The sequence below is a fragment of the Oncorhynchus mykiss genome, chromosome 28 (genome assembly GCF_057628025.1).
Source record: "Oncorhynchus mykiss isolate SJ-2025 chromosome 28, ASM5762802v1, whole genome shotgun sequence".
NCBI lineage: Eukaryota > Metazoa > Chordata > Actinopteri > Salmoniformes > Salmonidae > Oncorhynchus > Oncorhynchus mykiss.
The window spans coordinates 18096428-18111396 of NC_143049.1; the positions used below are offsets into that span (position 1 = coordinate 18096428).

Here is a 14969-nt window from a genome sequence, read left to right on the forward strand (position 1 = left end):
ACTGATGATCACAGGCCCTTGTTTTATGACTGCAGGTACTCCCATTGCCTCAGCTACTAAAACAATCCAGATAAAAGAGGCTGAGAGTTTGCCATGTTGGGGAAGGCAAATAAATCTCATAAAGTAAAGATAAGATTTCTCAGTCAGCCATGTTGTGGGAGGCATAGGCTACGTACCGTTTGTGGATCTGCTGTGCTGACCTCTGACCCTGCTGGGTTACACTGGGTGATGGAGGCTGGAAGAAACAATGTAAATGTTTTCCCCTCAACCTACGACATGAATCGATATCCCTCAAACTCCACTCTGGACCTCAAAGCCAGTTCCACTGAATGTTTTCATTGTTCCCCTCTAACACAGGGACTGATTTAGACCTAAGACACCAGGTGTGTGCTCCTGACCTCCTGCTCTATATGTATCAACTGGGCACCAAATGTAACTAAGTGGCAAGTGTGCTAATGTAATAAGTACAGTACACTCACAAAAGCAATCAATTGCAGGTCTGTAAAACTTCACCCAAATTCTTATTTTATAAAGAGGACAGACAGCTATGCTCTCAGCATACATTTACAGAACAGTACTTTGTTAGCCAGGTCTGGACTTGAAGTAAACCTGTACCACTAGGCTGGATATGAAAACAATCTCCACACTAATACATTTTAAACATTGAATAAACCACATTGAGACAACACCCCCCTGTGAAACACAACCATCTCCCGTGGGGATGCCACATCTTAGGACCACCTCTATCTCCACATCACAAAGACGGTTTAGGTTACAGGTAGCCAATCAAAGTGTCTAGAGTATAGAGCCCGTGGTCTTTTGGGAACACACCCGGTTTCTACCACATACAGCTGAAGTCAGAAGTTTACATACATCTTAGCCAAATACATTTAAACTCAGTTTTTCACAATTCCTGACATTTAATCCTAGTACAAATTCCCTGTCTTAGGTCAGTTAGGATCACCACTTTACTTTGTTAAATGTCAGAACATTAGTAGAGAGAATGATTCATTTCAGCTTTTATTTCTTTCATCACATTCCCAGTGGGTCAGAAGTTTACATACACGGAGTTAGTATTTGGTAGCATTGCCTTTAAATTGTTTAACTTGGGTCAAATGTTTTGGGTAGTCTTCCAGAAGCTTACCACAATAGGTTGGGTGAATTTTGGCCCATTCCTCCTAACAGAGCTGGTGTAACTGAGTCAGGTTTGTAGGCCTCCTTGCTCGCACATGCTTTTTCAGTTCTGCCAACAAATGTTCTATGGGATTGAGGTCAGGGCTTTGTGATGGCCACTCCAATACCTTGACTTTGTTTTGGAGCAGTGGCTTCTGCCTTGCTGAGCGGCCTTTCAGGTTATGTCGATATAGGACTCGTTGTACTGTGGATGTAGATACTTTTGTACCCGTTTCCTCCAGCATCTTCACAAGGTCCTTTGCTGTTGTTCTGGGATTGATTTGCACTTTTCGCAACAAAGTACGTTCATCTCTAGGAGTCAGAACGTGTCTCCTTCCTGAGCAGTATGATGGCTGCGTGGTCCCATGGTGTTTATACTTGCGTACTATTGTTTGTACAGATAAACGTGGTACCTTCAGGCATTTGGAAATTGCTCCTAAGGATGAACCAGACTTGTGGAGGTCTACAAATATTTTTCTGAGGTCTTGGCTGATTTATTTTGATTTTCCCATGATGTCAAGCAAAGAGGCACTGAGTTTGAAGGTAGGCCTTGAAATACATCCACAGGTACACCTCCAATTGACTCAAATTATGTCAATTAGCCTATCAGAAGCTTCTAAAGCCATGACATTTTCTGGAATTTTCCAAGCGGTTTAAAGGCACAGTCAACTTAGTGTATGTAAACCTCTGACCCACTGGAATTGTGATACAGTGAATTATAAGTGAAATAATCTATCTGTAAACAATTGTTGGCAAAATGACTTGTGTCATGCACAAAGTAGATGTCCTAACCGACTTGCCAAAACTATAGGTTTGTTAACAAGAAATGTGTGGAGTGGTTGAAAAATGAGTGTTAATGACTCCAACCTAAGTGTATGTAAACTTCCGACTGTATGTCCTGGCCCCAGAGACCATGGTTTCGATCTCTGTGTCCACCCTCTCCCTCTAATTCTAACCTGTCTAAATAAAGCACAATAATATGAACGCATAATAAAAAAGAAAAGAAAGAAAGTGTCTAGTGAGGCAGAGGGGTTACCTGAACACTGCGGGAAGCGGAGGCCTGACCCGGCACAGCGATCACACTGCTGTCCCACCACCCCAGGGCGACACAGACACTGGCCTGATACTTGGTTACACATGGAGTCATAGGAACCCTCCCCTAAACACTGGCAGGCTAGGGAGAGAGAGACATGGAGAGGGACTGTGAGATGTCTCAGGTGAGAATGATATGACTTAGCATTCAAATCAAATGTCTCAGACGGCACAGATCATACTAAATCCTTTCAATACTGGAGTGGGCCAAGTTTGCCGTTGCTTTCTGAGTATTGTTTTGTTCAAACAACCATGGGTCAAGAATAGAAATAGAATGACTAGATTAGATTATATTTCTATGGGGTAAATGAGTGTGAATGAGTGTTGGGATTTACATGTTATTGTGGGTGAATCAATGGTATGTAGCTCTCCAGAGCTGAAGAGGAGGCTACATTAAGCCCTGTGAGATTATGCCCATCGGTTTTTCAAACAGCAGCAACAGCAAGGTCATGGAAAGGTCACTGTGGGCATATCAGTTTCTGCAATACAGTAGCCCTCCCATGGGTGCGGCCAAAACAAGAGGATTAAAACACATACCGGCACAGTCTGGGTATCCATAGTAACCAGGGGCACACTGGTCACATTGACTTCCGAAGTAGTTGACACGGCAACGGCACTGTCCGTTGGGCCCACAGACCCTGTCAGTCACACCTGCACCGTCACAGCGGCACACTGAAGTGGTGGGAAAGTTTTTACGGTTTACATCAACTACAGGTTGATTGATTTTTGTCAACAATTAAACAAAACAATTGATTTTCAAACAACTTGAACTTTCGTGAGGTCATGTTACGTGGTAAAATGAACTTCAAAGAGGATGACAATTGCTGATCTATTTCAGTTGTGGTTTCATGAGAGGGAAAGGTTTCTCACCTTGGCAGTTAGGAAAGGAGTGGTAACCTGGTCGACAGCGGTCACATCTCTCGCCCTCCACCCCTCCACGACATACGCAGCGCCCTGATGCGTCACACATCTCCAGCACCGAACCACTGCCGTCGCACACACACTCTGAACAAACACAAAGATACAAGTCAGAAGACACATGCTATTTGAGGTGTGGTTTGGTGAGAGGGAGGTGGGCGACAGGTTTCTCACCTTGGCAGTTAGGGAATGAGTGGTGCCCTGGTTGACAGCGGTCACATCTCTCACCCTCCACACCATCACGACAGATGCAGCGCCCTGACGCATCACACAACTCCAGCACTGATCCACCGCGGTCACACACACACCCTGAACACACACACATACACAAAAAGACTCATGTCAGATGGCACACAATCTCTGAATACACAAAATACCCCTTTTGGCTCACATTTCAACGCCGAAAAGTTAGATTTAGCCTCAAACATACAATGGGAAGCCCCACAGTCTTTCCCACGGCATGTGCCATGGCCAATGAGCCCTTCTTTGGCACAGTTTAACAGCAGGATATGACAAATGCATCTCTTTTAAACATATTTACACTGGCACTGACTGTGCCACTGGTGACACGAAGGGTGACAGACTGGTCAAGTCAAGCCTGGCAGAGAGAAGCATGCAAGATCTTGGCTGGTGGTTGAACTGGGCACATGGGCATTGGGAGTCAGAGAATACCTCCATTGTTTTATTTCCCCCTACCAGCGCGCTCCTTAAAAATAAAAACAGCCCTCAGACGGTTAAAGATGAAATTCCTTCTCGGAATGGATGAACACTGGATGAACACTGGAAGAACATAAATGATTGTTGTTGCCCACATTCCTAGACAAACAATGAAAATAACATACGGAGACAGACAGAATCAAAGAACTGGTATTTATATCCAGGTTTCAAATTTTAAAAAATATATATCTTTCCAATCTGGCTTTTTTCCTTTAAGCTGATTCCAGCAAGAGAGAAAACAAAGTGGGAATACAAAATCCAATCAAACGCTATTGGTCGCATACACATATTTGGCAGATGTTGTTGTGGGTGTAGCAAAATGCTTGTGTTCCTAGCTCCAACAGTGCAATAATATCTCTTCAATACACAACAATACACACATATCTAAAAAAGTAAACGAATGAAATGAATTGGTTGGTGATCATTGCTAGACAACCATTTTCAAGACTTGCCATAGATTTTGAAGTAGATTTAAGTCAAAATTCATTCAGGATTCATGTCTTGGAGTACTTAAATTCTGTACAGGCTTCCTTCTTTTCCCTCTGTCATTTAGGTTAAAATTGTGGAGTAACTACAATGTTGTTGATCCATCCTCAGTTTTCTCCTATCACAGCCATTAAACTCTGTAACTGTTTTAAAGTCACCGTTGCACCATTGGCCTCATGGTGAAATCCCTGAGCGGTTTCCTGTATCTTTGTAGAGACTGGGTGTATTGAAACACAATCCAAAGTGTAATTAATAACTTCAACATGTTCATAGGGATATTCAATGTATTTTTATTTTACTTATCTACCAATAGGTGCCCTTCTTTGCAAGGCATCGGAAAATCTCCCTGGTCTTTGTGGTTGAATCTGATGGGCCTTACAGACAATTGTACGTGTGGGGTACAGAGATGAGGTAGTCATGCAAAAATCATGCAAAACACTATTACCGCACACAGAGTGAGTCCATGCAACTTATTGTGTGACATATTAAGGATTGTTTTACTCCTGAAGTTATTTAGGCTTGCAATAATCAAGGGGTTGAATACTTATTGACTCAATACATTTCAAATTCTCATTTTTTATTAATTTGTACAAATAAAATAAAAAACATAATTCCACTTTGACATTATGGGGTATTGTGTGTAAGTCAGTGTAAAAAAATCTACATATAATCAATTTTACATTCAGGCTGTAACACAACAAAATCTGGAAAAAGTCAAGGGGTGTGAATACTTTCTGAAGGCACTTACAAATGTATTCACCCACTTGGCGTTTTCCTATTTTGTTGCATTACAACCTGTAATTTAAATGGATTTTTAATTTGGATTTCATGTAATGGACATACACAAAATAGTCCAAATTGGTGAAGTGAAATGAAAAAAAAACAACTTCAAAAAATTCTAAAGAATACAAAACAGAGAAGTGGTGCGTGCATTTGTATCCACCCCCTTTGCTATGAAGCCCCTAAATAAGATCTGGTGCAACCAATTACATAATTAATCAAATAATGTCCACCTGTGTGCAATCTAAGTGTCATATGATCTGTCACATGATCTCAGTATACATACACCTGTTCTGAAAGGCCCCAGTGTTGGCAACACCACTAAGCAAGGGGCACCGCCAAGCAAGCGGCACCATGAAGACCAAGGAGCTCTCCAAACAGGTCAAGGACAAAGTTGTGGAGAAGTACAGATCAGGGTTAGGTTATTTAAAAAATATCAGAAACTTTGAAAATCCATTATTAAAAAATGTAAAGAATATGGCACCACAAAAACCTGCCAAGAGAGGGCCTCCCACCAAAACTCACAGACCAGGCAAGAAGGGCATTAATCAGAGAGGCAACAAAGAGACCAAAGATAACCCTGAAGGAGCTACAAAGCTCCACAGCAGAGATTGGAGTATCTGTCCATAGGACCACTTTAAGCAGTACACTCCATAGAGCTGGGCTTTACGGAAGAGTGCCCAGAAAAAAAGACATTGCTTAAAGAAAAAAATAAGTAAACACGTTGTGTTCGCCAAAGGGCATGTGGGAGACTCCCAAAACATATGGAAGAAAGTACTTTGGTCAGATGAGACTAAAATGTATCTTATTGGCCATCAAGGAAAACGCTATGTCTGGCACAAACCCAGTCAGTGAAGCATGGGGGTGGCAGCATCATGCTGTGGGGATGTATTTCATCGGCAGGGACTGGGAAACTGGTCAGAATTGAAGGAATGATGGCTGGCGCTAAATACAGGGAAATTCTTGAGGGAAACCTGTTTCAGTCTTCCAGAGATCTGAGACTGGGACGGAGGTTCACCTTCCAGCAGGACAATGACCCTAAGCATACTGATAAAGCAACACTCGAGTGGTTTAAGGGGAAACATTTAAATGTCTTGGAATGGCCTAGTCAAAGCCCAGACCTCAATCCAATTGAGAATCTGTGGTATGACTTAAAGATTGCTGAACACCAGCAGGAACCCATCCAACTTGAAGAAGCTGGAGCAGTTTTGCCACGAAGAATGGGCAAAAATCCCAGTGGCTAGATGTGGCAAGCTTATAGAGACATACCCCAAGAAACTAGCAGCTGTAATTGCTGCAAAAGGTGGCTCTACAAAGTATTGACTTTTGGGGGGGGGGTGAATAGTTATGCACACTCAACTTTTCTGTTTTTTTTTTGTTGTCTTATTTCGTGTTTGTTTCACACACAAAAAATAATTTTGGATCTTCAAAGTGGTAGGCATTTGTGTAAATCAAATGATACAAACCCCCAAAAATACATTTTAATTCCAGGTTATAAGGCAACAAAATAGGAAAAATGGGAAAATCACCCAAGGGGGTGAATACTTTCGCAATACACTGTATATGGTGAGATTTATAGACATTATAGATAGTGTGTGGACAGAATATGTAGTATACCCGAAGAATACGTAGGATAGAATAGTATATGTACAGATATAGTTAAATAGGATAGGCCTTGACTAGAATACAGTATACAGTGCATTCGGAAAGTATTCAGACCTCTTGACTATTTCCATATTCTAAAATTGATTAAATCGTTTTTTCCCCTCATCAATCTATACACAATACCCCATAATGACAAAGAAAAACTAGTTTTTCAAAATGATTGCACAATTATTAAATAAAAAGAAAACTGAAAAATAACATTTACATAAGTATTCAGACCCTTTAATCAGTACTTTGTTGAAGCACCTCTGGCAGCGATTACAGCCAAAGGTTGTCTTCTTCGGTATGACACATGCTTGGCACACCTGTATTTGGGGAGTTTCTCCCATTCTTCTCTGCAGACTCTCTCAAACTCTGTCAGGTTGGATGGGGAGCGTCGCTGCTGTCAGGTCTCTCCAGAGATGTTTGATTGGGTTCAAGTCCGAGCTCTGGCTGGGCCACTCAAGGACATTCAGAGACTTTGTCCCGATGCCACTCCTGTGTTGTCTTGGCTGTGTGCTTAGGGTCGTTGTCCTGTTGTCCTCTGGAGCAGGTTTTTATAAAGGATCTCTCTGTGCTTTGCTCCGTTCATCTTTCCCTCGATCATGACTAGTCTCCCATTCACTGCTGCCACCACCATGCTTCACCATAGGGATTGTGCCAGGTTTCCTCCAAATGTGACGCTTGGCATTCAGGCCAAAGAATCTTGGTTTCATGAGACCAGAGAATCTTGTTTCTCATGGTCTGAGAGTCTATAGGTGCCTTTTGGCAAACTCCAAGCGGGCTGTGCCTTTTTACCATAAAGGCGTGCCCAGTCTACCATAAAGGCCTGATTGGTGGAGTCCCTCAGAGATGGTTGTCCTTCTGGAAGGTTCTACCATCTCTACAGAGGGATTCTAGAGCTCTTTCAGAGTGACCATTGGGTTCTTGGTCACCTCACTGGCCGAGGCCCTTCTCCCCCGATTGCGCAGTTTGGCTGGGCGGCCAGCTCTAGGAAGAGTCTTGGTGGTTCTAAATTTATTGCATTTAAGAATGATGGAGGCCAATGTTTTCTTGGGGACCTTCAATTGCTGCAGAAAGTTTTGGTGACCTTCTCCAGATCTGTGTCTCGACACAATTCTGTCTCGGAGTTCTACGGACAATTAATTCCAAGTCCACCTGAATTTACCACAGGTGGACTCCAGTCAAGATGTAGAAACATCTCAAGGAAGATCAATGTTAATAGGATTCACCGGAGCTGAATTCCGAGGCTCATAGCAAAGGTTCTGAATAAATGAGGTATCAGTTTTATTTTTTTTATAAATGAGCAAAAATGTCTAAAAAACCTGTTTTCGATTTGTCGTTATGGGGTATTGTGTGTAGATTGATGTGGGGAAAAACACATTTAATCAATTGTACAATTAGGCTGTAACATAACAAAATGTGGAAAAAGTCAAGGGGTCTGAATACTTTCCGAATGCACGTAGGCAGCAGCCTCTACAGTGCAGTTTTGAGTAACTGGGTGGTAGACAGCTAGTGACTAAAGCTCAGGTCAGGGTACTGGGCGGAGTCTGACAAGTGGTGACTATTTAACAGTCTGATGGCCTTGAATTTGAAGCTATTTTTCGGTATCTTGGATCTGTACTGACCTCGCCTTCTGGATGGTAGCGGGTTTACAGGCCGTGGCTCAAGTCCTTGATGATCTTTTTGGCCTTCCTGTGACACCAGGTGCTGTAGATGTCCTGGAGGGCAGGCAATGTGCCTCCAGTGTTGCGCACCACCCTCTGAAGAGTCCTGCAGTTGTGAATGGCGCAGTTGCCGTACCATGCGGTGATACAGCCCAACAGGATGCTCTCAATGGTGCATCTGTAAAAGTGTGTGAGGGTCTTAGGGGCCAAGCCACATTTCTTCAGCCTCCTGAGGTTGAAGAGGAGCTGTTCCGCCTTCATCACCGCAATGTCTGTGTGGGTGGACCCTTTAAGATTGTCAGTGATCTGTACGCCAAGGAAATTGAAGCTTTTCACTTTCTCCACGTCTATGTGGATGGGGGCGTGCTCCCTCTGAGGTCTCCTGAAGTTCACAATCGGCTCCTTCGTTTTGTTAATGTTGAGGGAGAGGTTATTTTCCTGGCACAACTCTGCCATGGCCCTCACCTCCTCCCTGTAGGCTATCTCGTTGCTGTTGGTAATCGGGCCTACCACTGTTGTATTGTCTGCAAACTTGATGATTGAGTTGGAGACGTGCACGGCCACACAGTCATGGACGGACAGGGAGTACATGAGGGGGCTGAGCACGTACCCTTGTGGGGCCCCTGTGTTGAGGATCAGCGAAATGGAAGTGTTGTTGCCTAACGTCACCACCTGGGGGCGGCCTGTCAGGAAGTACAGGACGCAGTTGCCCATGGCGGGGTTCAGACCCAGGGCTCCGAGCTTAATGATGAGCTTGGAAGGTACTATGGTGTTAAAAGCTGAGCTGTAGTCTATGAAAAGCATTCTTACATAGGTATTCCTCTTGTCCAGATGGGACTGGGCAGTGTGCAGTGCGATGGCGATTGCATCATCCGTGTATCTAATGGGCCGGTATGCAAATTGCAGTGGGTCTAAGGTATTGGGTAAGGTGGAGGTAATATGATCCTTAACTAGTCTCTTAAAGCACTTCATGATGATAGAAGTGAGTGCTATGGGACAAGTAATTTAGTTCAGTTACCTTCACTTTCTTGGGTACAGGAACAATGGTGGACATCTTGAAGCAAATGGGGACAGCAGAGTTGGATAGGGAGAGATTGAGTATGTCCGTAAACACTCCAGCCAGCTGGTCTGCACATGCTAGGGATGCGGCTAGGGATGCCGTCTGGGCTGGTAGCCTTTCAAGGTTTAACATGCTTAAATGTCTTACTCACGCTGGCCACGGAGAACGAGAGCTCGCAGTCCCGGGAAGCGGCGGGGGCGGCAGTGTGTTTTCATCGAAGTGGGTGAAGAAGATGTTTAGCTTGTCTGGAAGCAAGATGTCGGTGTCCGCGACGTGGCTGGTTTTCCCTTCATAATACGTGATTGTATGGAGTCCCTGCCACATAGGTCTTGTGTCCGAGCCTTTGAATTACAACTCCACTCTGTCTTTGTACTGACATTTTACTTGTTTGATTGCCTTACGGTAGGTTTGTACTCGACCATATTCCCAGTCACCTTGAAATGGTTAAAATGCAGTGGTTTGCGCTTTCAGTTTGGCACGAATGCTGCCCTTCTATCCACGGTTTTTGGTTTGGATAGGTTTTAATTGTCACGGTGGGAACAACATCTCCTATACACTTCCTGATAAACTCAGTCAGTTATGTATCAATGTTATTCTCAGAGGCAACCCGGAACATTTCCCTGTCCACGTGATCAAAACAATCTTGAAGCATGGATTCTGATTGAGCAGACCAGAGTTTTTGATGCGCGAGTAGCACAGTCAATGTGTTGGTAAAACTTTAGTAGCATTTTCTTCAGACTTGCTCTATTAAAGTCCCCAGCTACAATAAATGTTGCTTTCAGCATGTGGTTTCCAGTTTGTACAAATTCCAGTGTAGTTCCTTGATAGCAGCCGTGGTATCGGCTTGATGAGGAATATACGCGGCTGTGATGATGACTGAAGAGAATTTTCCAGGGAGGTAATGCGGTCTGCATTTGATTGTGAGGTACTGTAGGTCGGGTGAACAAAATGACTTGAGTTCCTGTACGTTACCACAATCACACCATGAGTAGTTAATCATGAAACATACAACTCTTTCGTTGTCCCGGAGAGTTCTTCATTGCTATCTGCGCGATGTACTGGCAAGAGAGACATGATTCCATGAAAGAGTATGTACATACATACAGTCCCTGATGCCTCTATAGAAGGAAATCCTCACCCTTGGCTCGTCTACATTATTGTCCAGGGACTGAACATTAGTGAGAAATATACTTGAAAGTGGTGGATGGTTTGCATGCCTCCTAAGTTGGACTAAAAGTCCACTTCGAATAGCTCTTTTCTGCCGGTGGTGGTTTGGAGCAGCCTCTGGAATAAGTGGAATCGCCTTGTGGGGTACGAACAAAGGATCCAATTCAGGAAAGTCAGTTGAAATGCTGGTGAGTTACCACTGCTCTGATATCCAAAAGTTAATTCTGTCTGTATGTAAGAATACAAAAAACTTTCAGAGCTAATAATATGAGAAATAACAACAACAAACAAAATACTATAAAATTGCTTAAAGAGCCACGAACAGGGAGGGGACCGTAGCTATTAAAAAATGTATGTTAGTTTTTCCCTGAACCATCCCAGCTGACCAGTGGTATTATGGGAAGAAGACAAGGCAACTATTGGGGACGTCAGTCAAAACCCCATGAAAGAATACATGCTGACACTGGAGCCAGCAGCATACCACCCTGCATCCCACGGCTGGCTTGACGCTGGAGCTAAACAAGGATGGTCCTGGTTCGTTCCTGGATGGGAGACTAGATGGTGTTGGAGGGCCAGTAGGAGGCACTCTTTCTTCTGGTCCCCCCAAAAAAATATATTTATACCAGTGCCCCAGGGCAGTTGTTGGGGACATTTCCCTTTGTAGGGTGCTGTCTTTCGGATGGGACATTAAACAGATGTTTCGACTCTCTGTGGTCACTAAAGATCCCATGGTAGTTATCATAACAGTAGAGGTGTTAACCCTGGTGTCCTGGGTAAATTCCCAATCTGACCCTCACACCATCATCGGCACTTAATCATCCCCAGCTCCCAATTGGCTCATTCATCCCCCATGTAACTATTCCCCAGTTCGTTGCTGTAAATGAGTATGTGTTCTCAGTCAATTTACTGGGTAAAATATCCCAAGATCTTGAAATAATCAGATGAGTACACGGTGCAGTTGGCAAAGTTAAACAGTTATTATGTCACACGGAGAGTCTCATTTAATTTAAAATCACATACAAGCATTTTTGTCTAATCAACTTAAACGTGGCATACTGTGGATTACTGTAAACCCAATACCGTATGGTTATATTCTCACTGTCTGGATCGACACAGTATACAAACATTAACTAACCTCTGTCATCTGCAGACAGTATGAGCTATAAAAACCCTTTGACACCTAAACCCATTTGGACTGAATGATCCGCTAAAAGGTCTAGTAATCAGCTATTTTATGACCTATCCTAACCCTATATAACTCAACCTGACCAACAAGAACCTCACTCCCGTAGAGGTATCAGGAGTCCGACTGCCTTACAGGAGTCAGAGCTGAGGCGCGATAAAAACTGTTAGTGTAGTGAAGTGTAGCCTAAACACACTCACGTTGACAGCTGGGTGCTCCGAAATAACCAGCAGGACAGGCAGTGGGCTCTGTGGAGAGAGAGGAAGGGAGAGAGGAAGAGAGCGAGAGAGTGTGAGGGAGGGAGAGAGAGAAAGAGAGAGAGTATTGCATAATTTTTTCCCGATATTGAATCGATTCTGACTGCAAGTATCGATTAAAAAAAAGAATGTGTTACTGCACCAAAACTCTGGTATTTCTCCTTCTCTAGCTTGTTATCCATCTTCTTTTTAAGCCAACATGTTTACAGCTCTTTTACAAGACTGATCCAAACGAATTCACTCATGGTTCTCTCTTGTCCCTCTGCAGCAGACATGGTGAGCAATATGTTTGGAACGTCGAATCGCAATAAAATCAAAGTGTCAAATCGCAATACATAGAGAATAGTGAGAATCGCAATACATATCGTATCGGGAGCTAAGTATCATGATAATATTGTATTCCAAGCCACAGTTGTTACACTACAAAGGTAAACTCATCAGCTCTATCACTTCTGATCAGATAAACAAGAGCATAATCAGAGTAACATACTGTACAACAAGTGAACATCGGCAGTTTATGTTAATAAACATGTTTAATTGTCACATATAACAGATAGGTGCAGTGAAATATAGCGCCCCTAGAGCAAATTAGGGTTAAGTTACTCGCTCAAGGAAACATCAACAGACTTTTTGACCTTGTTGGCTTGAGTATTCGATACAGCGACATTTTGGTTACTGGCACAACACTAACCGCTAGGCTACCTGCTGCGCTTTATGTGGTCATCAAATCAAATGTTATTTGGCACATGCACCGTGAAATGCTTTCTTAAAAGCCCTTAACCAATAATGCAGTTAAGAAAAATAAGAGTTAAAAAAATATTTACGAAACTTTTTTTTTAAATTACAAAGCTATATTTACAGGGGTACCGAGACACTGTGCGGGGGTTACAGGTTAATTGAGGTTATTGATGTAATATGTACATGTAGGTTGGGGTAAAGTGACTATGCCTAGATAATAAAAAAGTGAGTAGAAGCAGTGTAAAAAAAAAAGGGGGTCAATGTAAATAGTCCAGGTAGCCATTTGATTAGATGTTCAGCAGTCTTATGGCTTGGGGGTAGAAGCTGTTAAGGAGCCTTTTGGACCTAGTCAAGGTGTTCTGGTACTGCGTGCCATGCTGTAGCAGAGCGAACAAGTCTATGATTAGGGAGCTGGAGTCTTTGTCAATTTTTAGGGCATTCCTATGACACCACCTGGTATAGAAGTCCTGAATGGCAGGAAGTTTGGCCCCAGTGATGTACTGGGCTGTACGCACTACCCACTTAGCTTAGTGATGAGCGTTGAGGGCACTATGGTGTTGAACGCTGAGCTGTAGTCAATAAACAGCATTCTAACGTAGGTTTTCCTTTTGTCCAGGTGGGAAAGGGTAGTGTGGAGTGCAATAGAGATTGCGTCGTCTGTGGATCTTTTGGGGCGGTATGCGAATTGAAGTGGGGTCTAGGGTTTCTAGGATGATGGTGTTGATCTGAGCCATAACTAGCCTTTCAAAGCACATGGCTAAAGATGTGAGTGCTACGGGTTGTAGTCATTTAGGCAGGTTACCTTGGTGTTCTCTGGCACAGGGACTATGGTGATCTGCTTGAAACATGTAGGTACTACAGACTCGGTCAGGGAAAGGTTGAAAATGTCAGTGAAGACACTTGCCAGTTTGTCAGCACATGCTCTTGAGTATACAGTATGTCCTGGTAATCCGTCTGTTGACCTGTTTAAAGGTCTTACTCACATCGGCTATGGAGAGTGCTTCAGTGTTGCTTGCCTCGAAGCGCACATATAAGTCATTTAGCTTGTCTGGTAGGCTTGTATCACTGGGCAGCTTGCGGCTGGTCCTCCCTTTGTAGTCTGTAATAATTTGCAAGCCCTGCCACATCTGACGAGTGTCAGAGCCGGTGTAGTAGGACTCAATCTTAGTCCTGTATTGATGCTTTCCTTGTTTGATGGTTCATGGTAGGGCAAGTAGGGAATTCTTATAAGCGTCCTGGTTAGTGTCCCGCTTTTTGAAAGCGGCACTTCTACCCTTCAGCTCAGTGTGCATGTTGCCTGTAATCCATGGCTTCTGGTTGAGGTATGTACGTACGGTCTCTGTGGGGATGACGTCATCAATGCACTTATTGATGAAGCCGGTGACTGATGTGGTGTACTCATCAATGCAATCAGATGAATCCCGGAACATATTCCAGTATGTGCTTGCAAAACAGTCCTGTAGCTTAGCATCTGCGTCATCTGACCACTTCCATATTGAGCGAGTCACTGGTACTTCCTGCTTTTGTTTCTGCTTGTAAACAGGAATCATGAGGATAGAATTGTTGAGGATAGAATTGTTGTCAGATTTGCCAAATGGAGGGCGAGAGAGAGCTTTGCACGAGACTCTGTATGTGGAGTAAACGCGGCCTACAGTTTTTTTCCCTCTGGTTGCACGTGACATGCTGGTAGAAATGAGGTAAAATGGATTTCAGTTTTCCTGCATTTAAAGTCCCCGTCCACTAAGAGCGTCACCTCTGGGTGAGTATTTTCTTGTTTGCTTATGGCTTTATGCAGCCCGTGGTAGTTTGCAAGCCCTGCCACATCCGACGGGCGTCAGAGCTGGTGTAGTAGGATCCAATCTTAGTCCTGTATTGACGCTTTGCTTGATTGATGGTTCGAGGGCACAGCGGGATTTCTTATAAGTGTCCAGGTTACAGTCCCGCTCCTTGAAAGCAGCAGCTCTACCATTTAGCTCAGTGGGGACGTTGCCTGTAATCCACGTGCACGGTCTTGGGCCTGTTCCGGTATGAGTAGTAAATCCTTTGCGTCCAACTGTTTGTTAGATTACATTACACTGTGGTTAATT

The 14969-nt window shown here is 43.6% G+C and overlaps 1 protein-coding gene across 7 annotated transcripts in view; it reads right to left on the reverse strand.

The window, feature by feature from the left end:
* Window positions 1-14969, reverse strand: part of LOC110508648 (laminin subunit alpha-3) — a 109062-nt gene that overhangs the window by 47776 nt on the left and 46317 nt on the right. For all 7 annotated transcript variants that reach the window (XM_090225544.1, XM_021589330.3, XM_021589329.3 and 4 more), the window contains 6 exons: window positions 12088-12135; window positions 3358-3492; window positions 3136-3270; window positions 2803-2937; window positions 2210-2347; window positions 177-235 (listed from right to left, as the gene is read on the reverse strand). In XM_090225544.1, coding sequence (XP_090081670.1) covers window positions 177-235; window positions 2210-2347; window positions 2803-2937; window positions 3136-3270; window positions 3358-3492; window positions 12088-12135 — 650 coding nt within the window. The remainder of the gene's footprint in view (window positions 1-176; window positions 236-2209; window positions 2348-2802; window positions 2938-3135; window positions 3271-3357; window positions 3493-12087; window positions 12136-14969) is intronic.